The 16,387-nt window shown below is 44.6% G+C and overlaps 1 protein-coding gene across 7 annotated transcripts in view; it reads left to right on the forward strand.

Moving 5' to 3' along the window:
- Positions 1–16,387, forward strand: part of WDR31 (WD repeat domain 31) — a 37,467-nt gene that overhangs the window by 18,783 nt on the left and 2,297 nt on the right. For 4 of the 7 annotated variants that reach the window (XM_063636076.1, XM_063636079.1, XM_063636077.1 and 1 more), the window contains 3 exons: positions 140–207; positions 1,218–1,359; positions 3,068–3,230. In XM_063636076.1, coding sequence (XP_063492146.1) covers positions 140–207; positions 1,218–1,359; positions 3,068–3,230 — 373 coding nt within the window. Of the gene's footprint in view, positions 1–139; positions 208–1,217; positions 1,360–3,067; positions 3,231–5,087; positions 5,427–16,387 lie in introns of those variants that run through there. The other 3 variants (XM_055271406.2, XM_055271405.2, XM_063636080.1) reach the window with 1 other exon arrangement.

A 16,387-nucleotide genomic window follows, 5' to 3' on the forward strand; every position in this document is an offset into this window, starting at 1 on the left:
CCTAAGATGCCTGTAAATGAATTTGCTAGTTCAGAATCCTTGAGAAGAGGCACAGTGATGCTAGTTAGCACATTTGACAGGAATTACAACAGAGGAATGACTCGGTGTGGAGAAGTTCTGAACATTTTGCTTTTTCTAGGTCACTCACCTGTGCTGGGTCCCCAGAGAACCATACATACTACAGACTTCTGAAGATAAAACCCTCAGGTGGGCTTACTGAGCAGCTGTGAAAGTGTTTCTTGTGAGGCTTGTGGCTCCCATGCATACATGGCTCCATTTCCACTCTGATTCTCCACATTGCTCTGCCCTTCCTAGAGCCTTCTGTTCTTCTGCCCTTCACTGGTGCTGGGGCCTCTCTGCTCTGGCCCCATGGATCATTAAGGTAGAGGTTGTATGCCATGAGATCAGCCAGGTAAAAGTCCCTGTTTTGGATGGTTTCAAAGCATCTGATTCAGCCAGCTCCTGCTGTGTGAACGTGTTCAGATTAACCCCAGAATCAGTCACTTGCTTGTCCCACCCTGTTGGGCTGCCTAGCTCTCATTGCTACCCTGCATGGCTCCTGGTGTTCTCAGTCACCCAGCCTTCAGCTGAAGCCCTCCCTGTGGAAGCAGGGTTGAAATCGGCATCAGGGGAGTCAGTAAAGTCAATAGTTCTTAGACCGGAGAGGATAACTAGAAACTTTGGATCTCAGAAGAGATTCTCCTTAGAAAATGGTAGGAATGGGGTAAAGAGGTAAAAATGAAATAAGAAGCAAAACAAAACACTCCCCAGTGGACCCCATAGCCAAGGTTGGCCATGACCTATATGTAAACCCTTTGTAAATAATTCTGAATGATGACTGATCTCCCATATCATAATAAGTATCTTTTTAAAAATTTAAGTCACAGGCACAGAAATATCCTTTCGTCCACGGAAAGCATTGTCTCAAAGGACCAAATTAACAAATTAACTTGTACAATTAAGATGCTTGGTCTCAATTTCTATTAACTGATCTCAAAATAGGAAGAACTCAGATGTCATTCAATTTGGTTACTTCCTGCCAACTTTAGAGTCTCAGAGATTGATCTGGTTCATGCTGCTGTTTTTAGGTAATTCATGCCATTCCAATGTGACTGGCCTACACAGCAAAGAGCCAAGACTTCTATGGTAGTGGGACAATACGGGTATATTTCAGCCACATTTACTACAGGCTAATTTCCTGCCCTAATCTCTTTCAGATTATGGGACAGTCGGGGGCTGCAGGTAGCTCATATGTTTCCTGCAAAGCAGCACATTCAAACCTACTGTGAAGTCAGTGTGGATGGACACAAGTGTATCTCCTGCAGCAATGGCTTTGGAGGAGAAGGCTGTGAAGCCACGGTAGGAGACTGTGTGAGGTCCAGGTATCTGGTTGCTGATGAACAGATCACTTACTCTGGCCTCATGCCTGTAGCTGTGCTACACAGGCGGGCTTTGCTAATAGCTCAGGCCTCTTTCAAAAGCATACTGTGAGTGATCCTTTGCATTCCAGTTGCTTCATTTAAGAAACATTCATAGGGGAGGCCGAGGCGGGAGGATTACTTGAGCCCAGGAGTTTGAGACTAGCTTGGGCAACAGAGCAAGACCCTGTATCTATAAAAAACATAAAAAGTTAGCTAGGCATGGTGGCATGTGCCTGTAGTCCAAGCTATTCAGAGGCTGAGGTGGGAGGATCAACTGAGCCTAGGAGTTTGAGGCCAGCCTGGGCAACAAGGGAGACCCCATCTCAAAAAAATAAAGAAAAGAAAAGAAACATTCATCAACTTAGGGCTCTCTGAATTGGTAGTAGGAAAGAGGAATGGGATGAGAGTCAAGATGGGGAGGAGCTAAACACAGAACCAGCCTGCTGATGTCTTTACTCCCAGTAGAGCTTAGAGAGGGGAGGGACTGTTTGAAGAACCAGATCTATTCCCATTATAGGCATGGCCATAGTAAAAGAAGCTCAAGCTTTTTAGGAAATTTGGAGCTCTAGTGTTGTTCCAGGGCCTACTCCATCCCTTACTCATATACTTTCCTTGCAGTTAATTTTGGAATAGAATGCCTAGGTTCCTCCAAAGCACCTTAGATTCATAATTGTAGAATATCCATTAAAAGGGTTATCTAGTATTCAAACAGAACAATTATGCCTCCTATTTTATTGAACATTTCTTGTGTGCTGGGCACTGGGATGAGCACGTTACATGTAATATCTCATTTAATCCTTAAAAACAACCCCATGAGTTAGGTACTATTATAATTCCCATTTCACAGACAAGGAAATAGAGGCATGGCAAGTTGACATCTCTTGCACAAGACCACATTCCTAGTAAATGGTAGATTGGGGTGTTGCAGCCTTTGAATGTAGCATCTCTTTTCTAAGTGAAACATTTCCAGCTCCTACAGCTATTCCCTGGATAACATGCTGTCCAATAACTTCATTATCTTTTTGGACATAATTCAATTTGCTCTCCTCTCTGAACATTATTCTCCAGCTGTGATCTGATCTGTATCAATGAGAGGGACTGGCAGCACTGACTGGCACTTCCCTCTTGTAGACACTAGTCTTCACACATCAAGGTTCAGCATCTAGGCATTAAATCAGAATGTCTGCACCTAGATGTACTTATACCTATGGGGTACTTCTAACCAAGGAGTCCCCACAGGACCCACAGATGCCAAGAGGTTGAAATAAGGCAGCTCTTGAGTTGCCATGAAAGCAAACAACCCCATACTGTTGTTTGGGGCTCCCCATGGGTTCTCCATGATGGAACACCATCATGCTGTAGGAGCTTTTACTTCCCTAACCATTAAAAAGGCAAAAACTCTTATGATACATTCTTAACCAGGGTTGTTTGAGACATAGTTGAGGCTTAAAATAATCACTGGATGGATGGGTCGTTGGGTCTGTGGATGGATGGGTTGTTGGGTCTGTGGATGGATGAAGATAAGGGGTAGCTACGTGAGCAGATAAGTGGAGGGAATAGGTGCATCGTGGGAGTCGGGGGAGATGGATATTCATGGATGAAGCTAGACAAGTGAGTATGAGCTGGTCCATGTCATTACTTTGCAGTTGTGGGACCTAAGACAGACTCGAAACAGAATATGTGAGTATAAGGGGCATTTCCAGACTGTCGCATCCTGCGTCTTTCTACCAAGAGCATTGGCCTTGATGCCTTTAATTGCTACCTCATCACATGATTGCAAGGTGAAGATTTGGAATCAAGATACTGGAGGTAAGCAGCCTGCTGTTAGTTCTCCTCAAAAGATACATGAAGTCCTAAAACCTTTTTTAAAACTCCTTCTTCCCATTGCTCAGCATTACAAAGCCACCCATCTTCTGCCACTGTCCAGTCCCATGGTTAAGAGGTGATGTCGGCCGGGCGCGGTGGCTCACGCTTGTAATCCCAGCACTTTGGGAGGCCGAGGCAGGCGGATCATGAGGTCAGGGGATCGAGACCACGGTGAAACTCCGTCTCTACTAAAAATACAAAAAAATTAGCCAGGCGTGGTGGCGGGCGCCTGTAGTCCCAGCTACTCGGAGAGGCTGAGGCAGGAGAATGGCATGAACCCGGGAGGCGGAGCTTGCAGTGAGCCGAGATTGCGCCACTGCACTCCAGCCTGGGCAACAGAGTGAGACTCCATCTCAAAAAAAAAAAAAAGAGGTGATGTCAAGATGCTATCCCTATGTATCCCCTGGTACCATGTTGTATAGACTCATTCCTGAGAACTCACATAGATTTGGCTCTTACATTCTTTCTACCTGAAGTTCTTCATCAGATTCTAACTTGTGACACTCAAAATATCTGGAAAAGAAAACAAGAATTGCGACTTTTGAAGTCTTCTTTCAAGGACTAAAATGAAAGCCTCAGCTCTTGGTGAGGGTAAGGGGGAGTAAGGATAGTTTCAGAAAGTCTCTGCCCTGTTTTGATTCTGTAGCTGAAGTTTAGGAACACAGTAAGCTCATAACATTTCAAAGCATCAGAGAAAAAAGATGTCTTATGCAACCCAGCTCCCCAGAGCCCTGGATCTGCTGGAGGCAGCCCCTGCTGGCCGATTGTTAAATATTCAGGATTTTTTGTGAACTGGTTTTTAAACCTTTGGTAGCCTGAAATCTGATCATGGTGGAGGTATTTACACCATGAAAATTGACAAGTGCTATGAATCAGTGGTGGTTGTGATTTTTCTTCCAGAAAGCTGGTTTACCAGCACCCCACTGCCTCCATCTATTCTGTCCTGGACACAGGGTTCTGCCACAGACAGAAATAGCATTGACTTAAAGAACTTTAAACCAAATCTCTCCTACAGCAGTCTTCTAGAACTCAGCTCCTCTCAAGGGAGACAGGGTAGTTCCCTCAGAGAATAGAGGCAGGACCATGTCTTGTGGGCACTCTGCCAACAGCTGTGGCCACAGCCAAACTTCCATAGTAAGGACAGCCTACTGTACCATTACCTGGAGTGGCTTCTCCAGCCACCCAGGTGTAACTATTGCTTGAGGAAAAAGAGCAGATGTTTTAGACTTAATGATCATAAACCTGACCAGGGAGAATGAGGTCTGAAAGTGTTGACCTGACCAAGTGGCACAGATTCCCTGCCCACCAGGTATGCACCTGTAGTTTTTAGAAGAGTGGCCTCTAAGATGCAAATGGAGGGAGATGGGTCAGCTGAAACCCCCAAAGACTGCCTTTCAGGCTCCCCCATTATCCTTCATCTCCAAGGCATCAAGACCCCAGGAAGCCAGCAGCTAAAGATCAGTATCCTTGTGTGTTTTTCCCTGCCTCGGCCCTGCTTTATTCTCTGGGCAGGTGACTGAGGGCACCTTTGTAACATGTCTTTAGCCAGTGAGACCCCGATACTGCTTGGTGATGGTATGCATCCTGTTTGGCCCGTGCGCCATTCTTTACCATTGAAGTCATGGAGTTGGCCGAAGTTCTGACCTCCTTGGTATACTTTCCTCTGAAGAAGTGGGGTCTCTCTCATACGGGTTAGATATGTACAGCAAATGCTTTATTTCCTCACATTTCTCATGAAGACATCACGTTTCATGATGCTACACTCTTGGCCTAATCTGCTGGTTCCCCTTTCCCCACCAGCCTGCCTTTTCACCTTGTCTCTGGATGGATCAGGACCCTTGACTTCTCTGGCTGTTGGTGACGCCATCTCCTTACTGTGTGCAAGTTTTAACAGAGGAATTCACTTACTCAGAATGGACCACAGCCGGGGGCTGGAACTGCAGGAAGTGGCAGCATTCTGAGGCCAAGAGACACTCACTGGACAATATCAGACCATGGCTCCTCCTCAGCGTGGCTTTGTGTCTTTCCCAGTTATCTTGCGGGGAGTGGGATGTAGGCCTGGTATTCTTTGCTTAGGTTCACTTACAAGATGTATCAGTGTTGTAAGTCCAATAATTTAAGTCCAGTGATTCAAAATCAGGTATAGAGTCCAGAAACATGGACTACACATAAGGTTATCTATTTAAGTTAAATACAAATGCAACTTTTTAGTGAGCTTTTAGGACTACTCTTCAAAAAAATTTATTGCTCAGAATGATGATCTGTAAATGTAAGAGTGGCAGGCCTCTGTCTGTGGAAGTCAGAACACAGGGCTCGAGCCTCTGGAACTGACCCTTTCCAAGTCTTTACAAAAGAAAAAAGGCAGTGGGGAGACAGAGTGTTTTGGTTACATCAGAAATAATTGAGATGGGAAAGAGTAGTGCAGCTCCGTAGAGGAGACAGACTGTAGACAATGAGATTAAGCTTCAATCACTGCTCCTCAGCAATGTGAAGAATCAAAGTCAGGGCAAGAAAGCGAAAGCTTGGACTTCTATTCAAAGTGGCGCAGAGTGGGAGGGCGGTATCCTTCTAGCCCAATGCTGTTGAGCTTGTGTGAAAATCAGACCTGAGATGGCTTGAAGCAGCCAAGAACCACATGGGCATTGCCCAGAATTATAGGAGTTAGCACACCTGCTCTACAGATAACACTGAAATTCAAAGATTAAGGCCAAAAATATCTCACTTGCAATTTTAATATTTTTATTTGGATTTATATAAATGAAACATATATATGTTTTGGAATATATATATGTTTTGGAATGGCCAGAGTGAGGCAAAGGAGATCCCTGAAATAACACTAGAACATACAGGAAAAACGAGGTAGGCGGATCACTTTAGGTCAGGAGTTCAAGACCAGCCTGTACGTGCGTGCCTGTAGTCCCAGCTACTCGGGAGGCTGAGGGTGGAGAATCACTTGAATCTGGGAGGCGGAGTTTGCAGTGAGCTGAGATTGTGCCACTGCACTCTGGTCTGTGTGATAGAATGAGACCTTGTCTTGGAAAAAAAAAAAAACATACAGGAAAAAAGAGAGGGATGGAGTCAACTGTGCCCCAGACATTAAGCTCCCTTCAGTGAGGAGGGGCAAGGTGCTCAGGCCTGCCTGTGTGGCCCCCAGGAGTCAGACCTCAGCCTCGTGCTCACAGGTCCATTTTCCTCCAGGGAAAATGGAGTTCTTTCTGCCTTCAGAGACACCCACACATAAGGCACATGAGGCTGTTGGTGACGCCATCACCAGCACTGGAGATTCCCTTTCTGACAAGTCCCAGCCAAAGAAAGATTTTGCATTTGTCTTCTCTGGCCTCTGATTGTCTCTGATACCAGTGGCTGACAGCCACCTTCCTTGTTCCCTCTCTTGGTGTGATCATGGCTAACTGCAGCCTCAATCACCAGGGCTCAATCAATCCTCCCTCCTTACCCTCCTGAGTAGCTGGGACTGCAGCCATGCACCACCACACCTGGCTAATTTTTTGTGTGTTTGTGTGGTCTGAAACTCCTGGATTCAAGTGATCCATCTGCCTCGGCCTCCTTAAGTGTTGAGATTACAGGTATGAACCACCGCATCCAGCTGAGAGTCTGTTCTTAAGCTAGTACAAAGAGTCAGACCCGACTTTGAATCTCCACTTCTCCATTTAGCTGGATGATCTTGGGCAAGTTATAAAATCTGTTTCCTCTTCACTTTATAACATGGGGTTCATGATCATACCTCGTCACAGGGCTGTTCTGAAGACTGGACATAGCTATTTTAAATGCCAGGAAAGGCCAGGTGCAGTGGCTCAAACCTGTAATCCCAGCACTTTGGGAGACCGAGGCGGGAGGATCACCTGAGGTCAGGAGTTCGAGACCAGCCTGACCAACATAGAGAAACCCCGTCTCTACTAAAAATACAAAAATTAGCCAGGCATGGTGGTGCATGCCTGTAATCCCAGCTACCTGGGAGCCTAACGCGGGAGAATCGCTTGAACCCAGGAGGCGGAGTTTGCGATGAGCTGAGATCGCGCCATTGCACTCCAGCCTGGGCAACAAGAGCGCAACTCCATCTCAATAAATAAATAAGTAAATTCCAGGAAAGGTGGTGACAAATGGTATGCATAATTATTTATTGTCCTCTCTGTCCAGACTAAATGTTCCATTTTCCATATTAAACATTTACCATTCTGCCAGATGCGTTGGCTCATGCCTGTAATCCCAGCACTTTGTGAGGCCTAGGCGGGCAGATCACAAGGTCAAGAGATCGAGATCATCCTGGCCAACATGGTGAAACCCCGTCTCTACTACAATTACAAAAATTAGCTGGGTGAGGTGGTGCGTGCCTGTAGTCCCAGCTACACAGGAGGCTGAGGCAGGAGAATCGCTTCAACCCGGGAGGAAGAGGTTGCAGTGAGCTGAGATTGTGCCATTGCACTCTAGCCTAGGCAACAGAGAGAGACTCTGTCTCAAAATAAAATAAAATAAAATAAAAATAAACGTTTACCATTCCTTCATCCTTTTTTTTTTTTTTTTGAGACGGAGTCTCGCTGTGTCGCCCAGGCTGGAGTGCAGTGGCGCAATCTCTGCTCACTGCAAGCTCCGCCTCCCGGGTTCACGCCATTCTCCTGCCTCAGCCTCCCGAGTAGCTGGGATTACAGGCGCCCACCATCAGGCCCGGCTAATTTTTTTTGTATTTTTAGTAGAGACGGGGGTTCACTGTGTTAGCCAGGATGGTCTCAATCTCCTGATCTGCCCACCTCAGCCTCCCAAAGTGCTGGGATTACAGGTGTGAGCCACCGTGCCCGGCCTCCTTCATCCATTCTTAGATCTTATCCTCTAACCCTTTAGTCATCGTTTCACTCTCCTTTGATTCCTTGTTATGGGTCTTTCAACTCTGGAAAGACAAAGAGGTAGTGGGAGACGAAGCTCGGTCACTGAGCATCTACAGAGGGCTAAATACATTTATTCTCATTTGTCATTCCCAATATTCCCTGTATTGTGATTTCCATTTCACAGATGAGGAAGCTGAGGGCTAGAAACATGCAGTAGTTTGCCCAAAGTTACACACATATTAAGGAGAGCTGAGGTATGAATCTGGGTCTGCCTGACTCAAAGCCCAAACACTTTCCTTTGCATCATGTCACAAAGTCACAGACCATGACATTGTTTGTATCTTCAAGACGAGTTATTAACTTTCTGGCTCCAAGGAGATCCCCTGCCCAAGTGCCTAGGGGCAGTAGACAGCTGTCTCAGGGACAGTCCTAGCATGTGCTGGATTATTAGTGCAGCAGCTGACACTTTTTCCCAGAAGGGAGAGAGGCAGCAAGTCAGAAAGTTCACGGGAATGAGTTGGGAGGGGGTCCCAGGGAAGGGGGACAGGCTGCCAGGAGAAGGAAAGTACACATGAGAAAATAGTGGGGCTCTGATGAGTTAGTAGGGTTTTGTTACCAATTAAATTGTTTCCATAAACTATACTTGTACTTGATGTCAAATTATCTATGCATTTTAAGTAGAAAATAGATTAGTAAATTCTAGTGTTTGTAGAGGACTTTTTTTATTCTGATACGCCCTAATCAGATACTCTCAGCACCTAAGATACAGATTGCTAAAATTTATTCATTCCTTGAACATTCATTGAACACTTCATTTTAGAGGCTGCCCCTCTAAAATCATATCAAGGAAGTTTCCAAAGACAATTGACTTTTTTTCCAGGAAGGTGGATAAGCCCTTGGAACCCAGCCAATTGCATATTTAAAATTTAAATAAATGTATACATTTACTTACATATTTATGATTTAAATGTATATACTTAAGGGGAAATGGATGCTTATTATTAATGTTCTTCATTTTGGCACAGAAAAGTGTAGAACTTGGGTCACTTGGTGTTTTTATAATCCAACAGTGAGAAAAAAACTATTTCCAAATGGCCTTCTGAAAACATAATTATTAAAGAGCAGCTTTATTATTAGTAATGTAGTAGACTGTGGCAGGTGCGGTGGCTCATGCCTGTAATTCCAGCACTTTGGGAGGCCGAAGCGGGCGGATCACTTGAGGCCAGGAATTTGAGACCAGCCAGACCAACATGGTGAAATCTCATCTCTGCTAAAATACAAAAATTAGCCAGATGTGGTGGTGCATGCCTGTGGTCCCAGCTACTGGGGAGGCTGAGGCAAGAGAATCCCTTGAACCTAGGAGACAGAGGCTGCAGTGAGCCAAGATCCCACCACTGCACTCCAGCCTGGGCGACAGAGCAAGACTCCATTTAAAAAAAAAAATGCAGTAGACTGCTAGTTGTTTGCCTGAAATTGGCACATATCCTTGGCACAGGCTGCCCAGCTAAAACTACATTCCCAGCTAGGCAGGCCATGAGAATCAGTGCTTGCCAGTGGATTGTGAGTGGAAGTAATGTGTGTAACTTCCACCTTATTAGCTTGCAAAGAACGTGCTTGTCCAGGGCTACCCCTCTGCATCCTCTCCACTAGCTGGAATGCAGACCGCCAGCAACAGCTTCAACTCTCGATGAGGACAAGATGATGGCATGGCAAGAAAGAAGGAAGCAGGGGCCCTGAGGAATATTGAGGAGATGAGCAGCTCCACCAGCCTGATGGATGGAACTGTAACTGGAAAGGGAAATGAACTGCATTCTTTTAAAACCACTATGTAACTTTTAGACTTTCAATTCAAGTACAGTAATCATGTAAAAAGTTTTAGATGTCTTAAGTTCATAGCTTGCTGAATTTCATAAACTGGACATTCTGGTCATCAGCACCTAGATGAAGAAGCAGAACACATCAGGAACACAGATGGTCTCTCATACTCCTCTCTAGGCCCATTCGTCAAAGAATTTCTAACAGCATCAGTGGATTTTACCTGCTTTTCTACTTTCTATAAATGGAATCACAGTGTATTGTGGTAGATGGACCACAGATTTCTTCCGTTCCTGTATGCGTGACCCTTTGCAATGTGACTTCTACTCATGGAGAGGTAGGGTGTATTTTCACACCCTTGAATCTGGGCTGGCCTTTTGACTTATGGGGTGACCAATAGAATGCAGAGGAACGGACATGATGCAGCTCCTGAGGCTGGGCCCTTACAACTCTTGACAGTTACAACCCTTAGTTTTAAAACTTTGCAGCTTCTACTTTCACTCTCTTGAAATGCTGCCCTCAGACTGCCGTGTAAGGAAGGTGGTCTATGCCACCTGGGAAAGAACTGAGCATCACCAGAATGAGGTCACGTGAGGGTACCTCAGACCTTCCCACCCAGCCAAATCTGCAGCTGAGTGCAGCCTTATGATTCAACTAAGGTGAAATCAGAAGAGAAATTGCACAGCTATCCCACCTTCTCATGAGAAGTAATCTATCTGTTGTTTTAAGACATTAAGTTTTGGGATCTATAATTGTTATGCAGTGAAACAAGTATAGATTAATGAAACAAGTATGTACTCTTATGTTTGGTCAGGCTTCTCTTGCTCAACACGTTTATAAGATTGTTCCATATTGCTGCATGTAGTTGAATACCATTCACTCTCATTGCTCTATCCTATTCCATTGCATGAAAATATTGTAATTTATCCATTTAATTACTGATGGACATTTGGGGGTAGTTTCTAGTTTGGGACTCTTACAAATAGTTCTGCTATGAACATCTTAATAACATGTCTTCTGGTGAACATCCACAATACCTGTGTTTATTACATAAATAGCAGGGGACTTGCTGGGCCATACACAGGGGAATTCATATGATCAGTTTTAGTATATACTGTCAATTTTCCAAAGAGATTGTACCAATTTACTTCCCACCAGCTGTGCAGAAGCATTAGTAGAGTGTCAGTTGTTCCAAGCCCTTGTCAACGCTTTGTGCTCTTGACTTTTACAACCCTCCATTTTAAAGATGAGTGTGTAGATGTTGAAAAGTGCATGAGGGGAATGTTTGCTCCATGAGCCAATCACAGAAGGAAGCTGGGCCAGCTAGTTTTGGCATCTACCTTCTCCCTGACAGCTCCGGGGAAGAGGCCAGACTTTAACAATAAAACCTTCTATGTGTACAGTGCCCTGTATTTTACATACTACTTTCACAGTCATAACCTCATCTGATTCTTCTAACAAAACAACACTCTGAGAAAGGCAGCATGGAGATTATTACCTCTGTTCTACAGAGAAGAAAAAAGTGACTTGCCCAGGGTCACTCAGCGTGTGGCGGAGCCCATATGGGAGCTCGGGTCTTTGACATGCGGACTGGCTCTGGCCACCAAGGCCCTCTCTGGCATCATCCTGGTGGTAGTGGGCATAAAGGCTGAGGGCAAGGGGGCAGGTAGAGGTGTTTGCACCTATGGAATAAGCGACATGGGTTTAAACACCATGGACAGAAGGAACATCCAGCCCATTTCCAGATGTTATCTCTCCAGGTTCTGGAACATAACATCCTGCCTATCCAAGATCCTACAGACAGCAAATTGAAAATCCCAGCTTTGGGCTGGGTGCGGTGGCTCACGCCTGTAATCCCAGCACTTTGGGAGGCCAAGGTGGGAGGATCACTTGAGGTCAGGAATTCGAGACCAGCCTGGCCAACATGGTGAGGCCCCGTCTCTACTAAAAATACAAAAATTAGCCAGGCATGGTGGTGCATGCCTGTAATCCCAGCTACTCAGGAGGCTGAGGCAGAAGAATTGCTTGAACCTGGGAGGCAGAGATTGCAGTGAGCTGAGATCGTGCCACTGCACTCCAGCCTGGTGACAGAGCAAGACTCTGTCTCAAAAAAAAAAAGAAAAAAGAAAAGAAAAAAGAGAAAAGAAAATCCCAGCTTTGGATCGGGGGTTGGTGTTACCTGGCACTGCATGTTCAGATGCTGGACTCAGTTCACCTGGATTAATTTTTTGGTAACTGGCTAACTTCATGCAATAACAATGCAGATGTTTAAAATGAGGCTGCATGGAAGCTGTCTGTGATTCACCCTACATGAAAAACACACGTAACAAAAACCATTGTACAGCATCATCCTGTTTTGGTAAAAAATATCTCCATACACATGTCTGTACATTCATAGATAAAGGCTTGGAAGAAATATGGCAAAAATATTAACAGTGTTGTACCTGGGTATTGAGTTTAAAGATGAATTTATTTTCTTCTTTGTTCCTTTCTATATTGCTTGATTTCTTTTGCAGTGAGGATGTATCAGTTTTATTTTATTTTATTTTTGAAATAGAGAATATATTCACAAAGTAATAATCAAGAATCTAAAAGATTATACAATAAAAATTCCTTCTCTCATCCGTGTCTGCCTTCCATCTGGCTCCCTCCAGAGGTAAACAGTGTGACCAGCAACTAGTGTATCCTTTTAGAGACTTTATACACATATAAGCAAATATGTTTGTTTTTTCCTATCATCACTTTTACAACCAAAATACAATAAAACTACCTTGATTTTGAAGAAAAGGCTGTAGAAGACTCTTTGATTATATAAAAAGATGAAAAGTGAAAAACAGGCTAGAAAACTACATACAGTGTGACATTTTATATGAAATTATATAGAATAATTATATATATTATTTTAAAATATATATAATATATATTTAAAATACAAAGAGAGAGAAAAGCTATAATCCAAATGTGTGGGCAATTATCTCTGTGTCTAAAGTTTTAGGTGAGTTTATTTGCTGTCTTTTTTTTTTTGCAACAGAGCCTTGCCCTGTTGCCCAGGCTGGAGTGCAGTAGCATGATCTCGGCTCACTGCAACCTCCACCTCCCAGATTCAAGCAATTCTCCTGCCTCAGCCCCCTGAGTAGCTGGGATTACAGGCACGTGCCACCATGCCTGGCTAATTTTTGTATTTTTAGTAGAGACAGGGTTTCATCATGTTGGCCAGGCTGGTCTCGCACTCCCGACCCTGTTATCCACCTGCCTCAGCCTCCCAAAGTGCTAGGATTACAGGTGTGAGCCACTGCGCCCAGCCTGAAAACTAAGGTTTTTCATTAAATTTCGTGCCAAACTTACCTGATCTTGTGATGTTTATTCTTTTTGGTGTCAATATTCATAATAAGCTACAGGATATTAATGTTTGAATATAGGGTACTGCCCCAGATCCCACTGGGAGAATTGGGAGAGTTGGCAAATGCATCATCTTAACTTCCTAAAATATGAAAAATTCTGAATTCTGAAATACACTTGGAACCAAAGGTTTTGAATAAGGGATTGTGACTTGGAAAGCAAATTCAGATGCTGCACACAGCAGAGGCCGGGGGTGCCCATCCCCAGGTTGGGATTCACGTTGCCCTGCCTAGGGTGTCAGGTCCTTGGGAGCCTTTCTAAATCTGAAGCTGAATATAATCAGAAGGCATCAAGGAGTATATATTGGAGGTATGTCTCCTAAATCAGTACTCTTCACTTGTAATGTGTCTCTGAATCTCCCAGGGATCTCGTAAAAATGCAAATTCTGCCTCCGTAGGTCTAGAGGGGGTCTGAGATTTTGCATTTCTTTTCTTTGAGACATAGTCTCGCTCTGTTGCCCAGGCTGGAGTGCAATGGCACAATTTTGGCTCACTGCAATCTCCACCTCCCAGGTTCAAGCTATTCTCCTGCTTCAGCCTCCCGAGTAGCTGGGATTACAGGTGCCCATTACCACACCCAGCTAATTTTTGTATTTTTAGTACAGACGGAGTTTCGCCATGTTGCCCAGGCTGGTCTCGAATGCGTGACCCCAATGGATCTGCCTGCCTCAGCTTCCCAAAGAGCCAGGATTACAGGTGTTAGCCACCACGCCTGGCCAGATTTTGCGTTTCTAACAATCTCTAAGTGATGCCTATGCTGCCGGAACTGTCTTGAATGCTAGAAAAGCCTCAGGCAAGGCTCTGAGTAATGATGACATGGTGGCCCCCTAGGGAGAGTTGCCCTCTGCCCTTGACTGGGGCCTGCTAAACACTGATCATCCCAGATTCTAAACCTGCTGCACTCATCACCTTTTCTCCATCCTTCTGCCCTCTGCCACCTCTTCCTTCCCAGATGGGTTAAAACCACCCCACGCCTCTGCTCCAGACCTTGGCTGGGCTCCACCGAGTCTCATGACTCTTCACTCACCCGGGTCTAAGGTATTGCTTAGGTGAGGTGCTTTTCCAGATAGCTGACCTTGTCTCCACAAGCATGAACTTTATAAATTAGTTTAACTCTCAAGTTCCTGAGATGCCTCACTATCTCTCCCGGGTATCTCCCTGGAAAAATTTTTCACTGTTGGCAAAGCACTCCTTAGCCTGACCACCCACAGACATTATGATAATGCATTGACTCACTAGACAATTAGTGACCTGGAAAAAGGCCATGACTTTTTAAATTTTATTTTGTTTTTTTGAGACAGAGTTTCGTTCTTGTTGCCCAGGCTGGAGTGCAATGGCGCGATCTCGGCTCACTGCAACCTCTGCCTCCTGGGTTCAAGTGATTCTCCTGCCTCAGCCTACCAAGTAGCTGGGATTACAGGCACCCACCACCAAGTCTGGCTAATTTTTGTATTTTTAGTAGAGATGGGGTTTCACCATGTTGGCCGGGCTAGTCTCGAACTCCTAACCTCAAGTGATCTGCCTGCCTCGGCCTCCCAAAGTGCTGGGATTACAGGTCACGCCTGGCTATGACTTATTTTATTTTTATTTCAATGCTTACAATGTCATGACTGACTTCTTACCTGCCCTACCTGCTTATCTTTTTAAGTTCTGGATACCCTGGTTGCAGAAAACTCAGTCTTTACTTTCTAAGTGAACTTTCTTACTACAAAAGTAATACATATTTGAGAACTTAGAAAACATAAGCAAGAAGAAAGCGAAAACATGAGCGGCCATCACCCAGAGATAAAATTGTGACATTTTGCCTCATGGCCTTGCAGTCTTTGTACATAAATTATGCTTTACAAAATCTGGCTTATGCTACATTCTTTCTTTTCCTTCTCCTCCCTCCCTCCTTCCTTCCTCCTTTCCTCCCTTCCTTTCTTCCTCCCTTCCTTCTTTCCTTCCTTCCTTCTCCCTCTCTTTTCTTTTCTTTCTTTTTTTTTCTATCTTTCATAGGGTCTTTGCTCTGTTGCCCAGGCTAGAGTACAGTGTTGCGATCTGGGTTCACTGCAGCCTTGACTTTCTGGGCTCAAGTGATCCTCTCACTTCAGCCTCCTGATTATCTGAGACAACAGACATGTGCCACAACGCCCAGCTAATTTTTTATTTTTTTATTTTTTGTAGGAATAGGGTCGCTAGTCTTGAACTCCTGGGCTCAAGCAATCCTCCAACCTCAGCCTCCCAAAGTGCTGGGATTATAGGCGTGTGCCCAGCCAACATGCACCATTTTTTTGTTGTTGTTTTGTTTTGTTGTTTGTTTGTTTGTGTTTTTTTTTTTGAAACGGAGTCTCTCTGTTGCCCGGGCTGGAATGCAGTGGTGCGATCTTGGCTCACTGCAACCTCCGCCTCCCAGGTTCAAGCGATTCTCCTGCCTCCTTAGCCTCCCAAGTAGCTGGGATTACAGGCACCTGCCACCACGCCTGGCTAATTTCTTTGTGTGTTTTTTAGTAGAGACAAGGTTTCACCAAATTGGCCAGGCTGGTCTCGAAGTCCTGACCTTGTGATCCACCTGCCTTGGCCTCCCAAAGTGCTGGGATTACAGGCGTAAGCCACCGCACCCGGCCAACATGCACCATTTTCAAGCTGCTTTCCCCCTCCATTTACAGTATACTGTGACCATTTTTACAAGTCAATGGAAATCTTTCTATATCATCATTTTAAATGATTATGTAGTTTTTCACTTAATTGATGGGGTTTTGGAGTGTTTTCAATCATTTGTGATTAAAATAAAACCACAATGAATATCCTCACTCAACCAAAATATATCTTTTTGATACTTCTGGGGAATTACATGATTAGGTCAAAGTAGATGAACTTCTTTATGTTTTCTTATGTTGCCAAGCCAGAAAGCACGACTTCCAAACTCTCAAATACAAACCAGGTTCTTTGGACTAAATCAGTATCTCGAATCCCCAGTAACCTCAGTTAACCAATAGTGACACCGAACAGCAGGGAATTCCAGAGCTGAGAGGAACTTTGAGGCCATCAGTGATCATATACCTCTTGT

The sequence above is a fragment of the Symphalangus syndactylus genome, chromosome 3 (assembly GCF_028878055.3).
Source record: "Symphalangus syndactylus isolate Jambi chromosome 3, NHGRI_mSymSyn1-v2.1_pri, whole genome shotgun sequence".
In the NCBI taxonomy this organism is placed as follows: Eukaryota; Metazoa; Chordata; class Mammalia; order Primates; family Hylobatidae; genus Symphalangus; species Symphalangus syndactylus.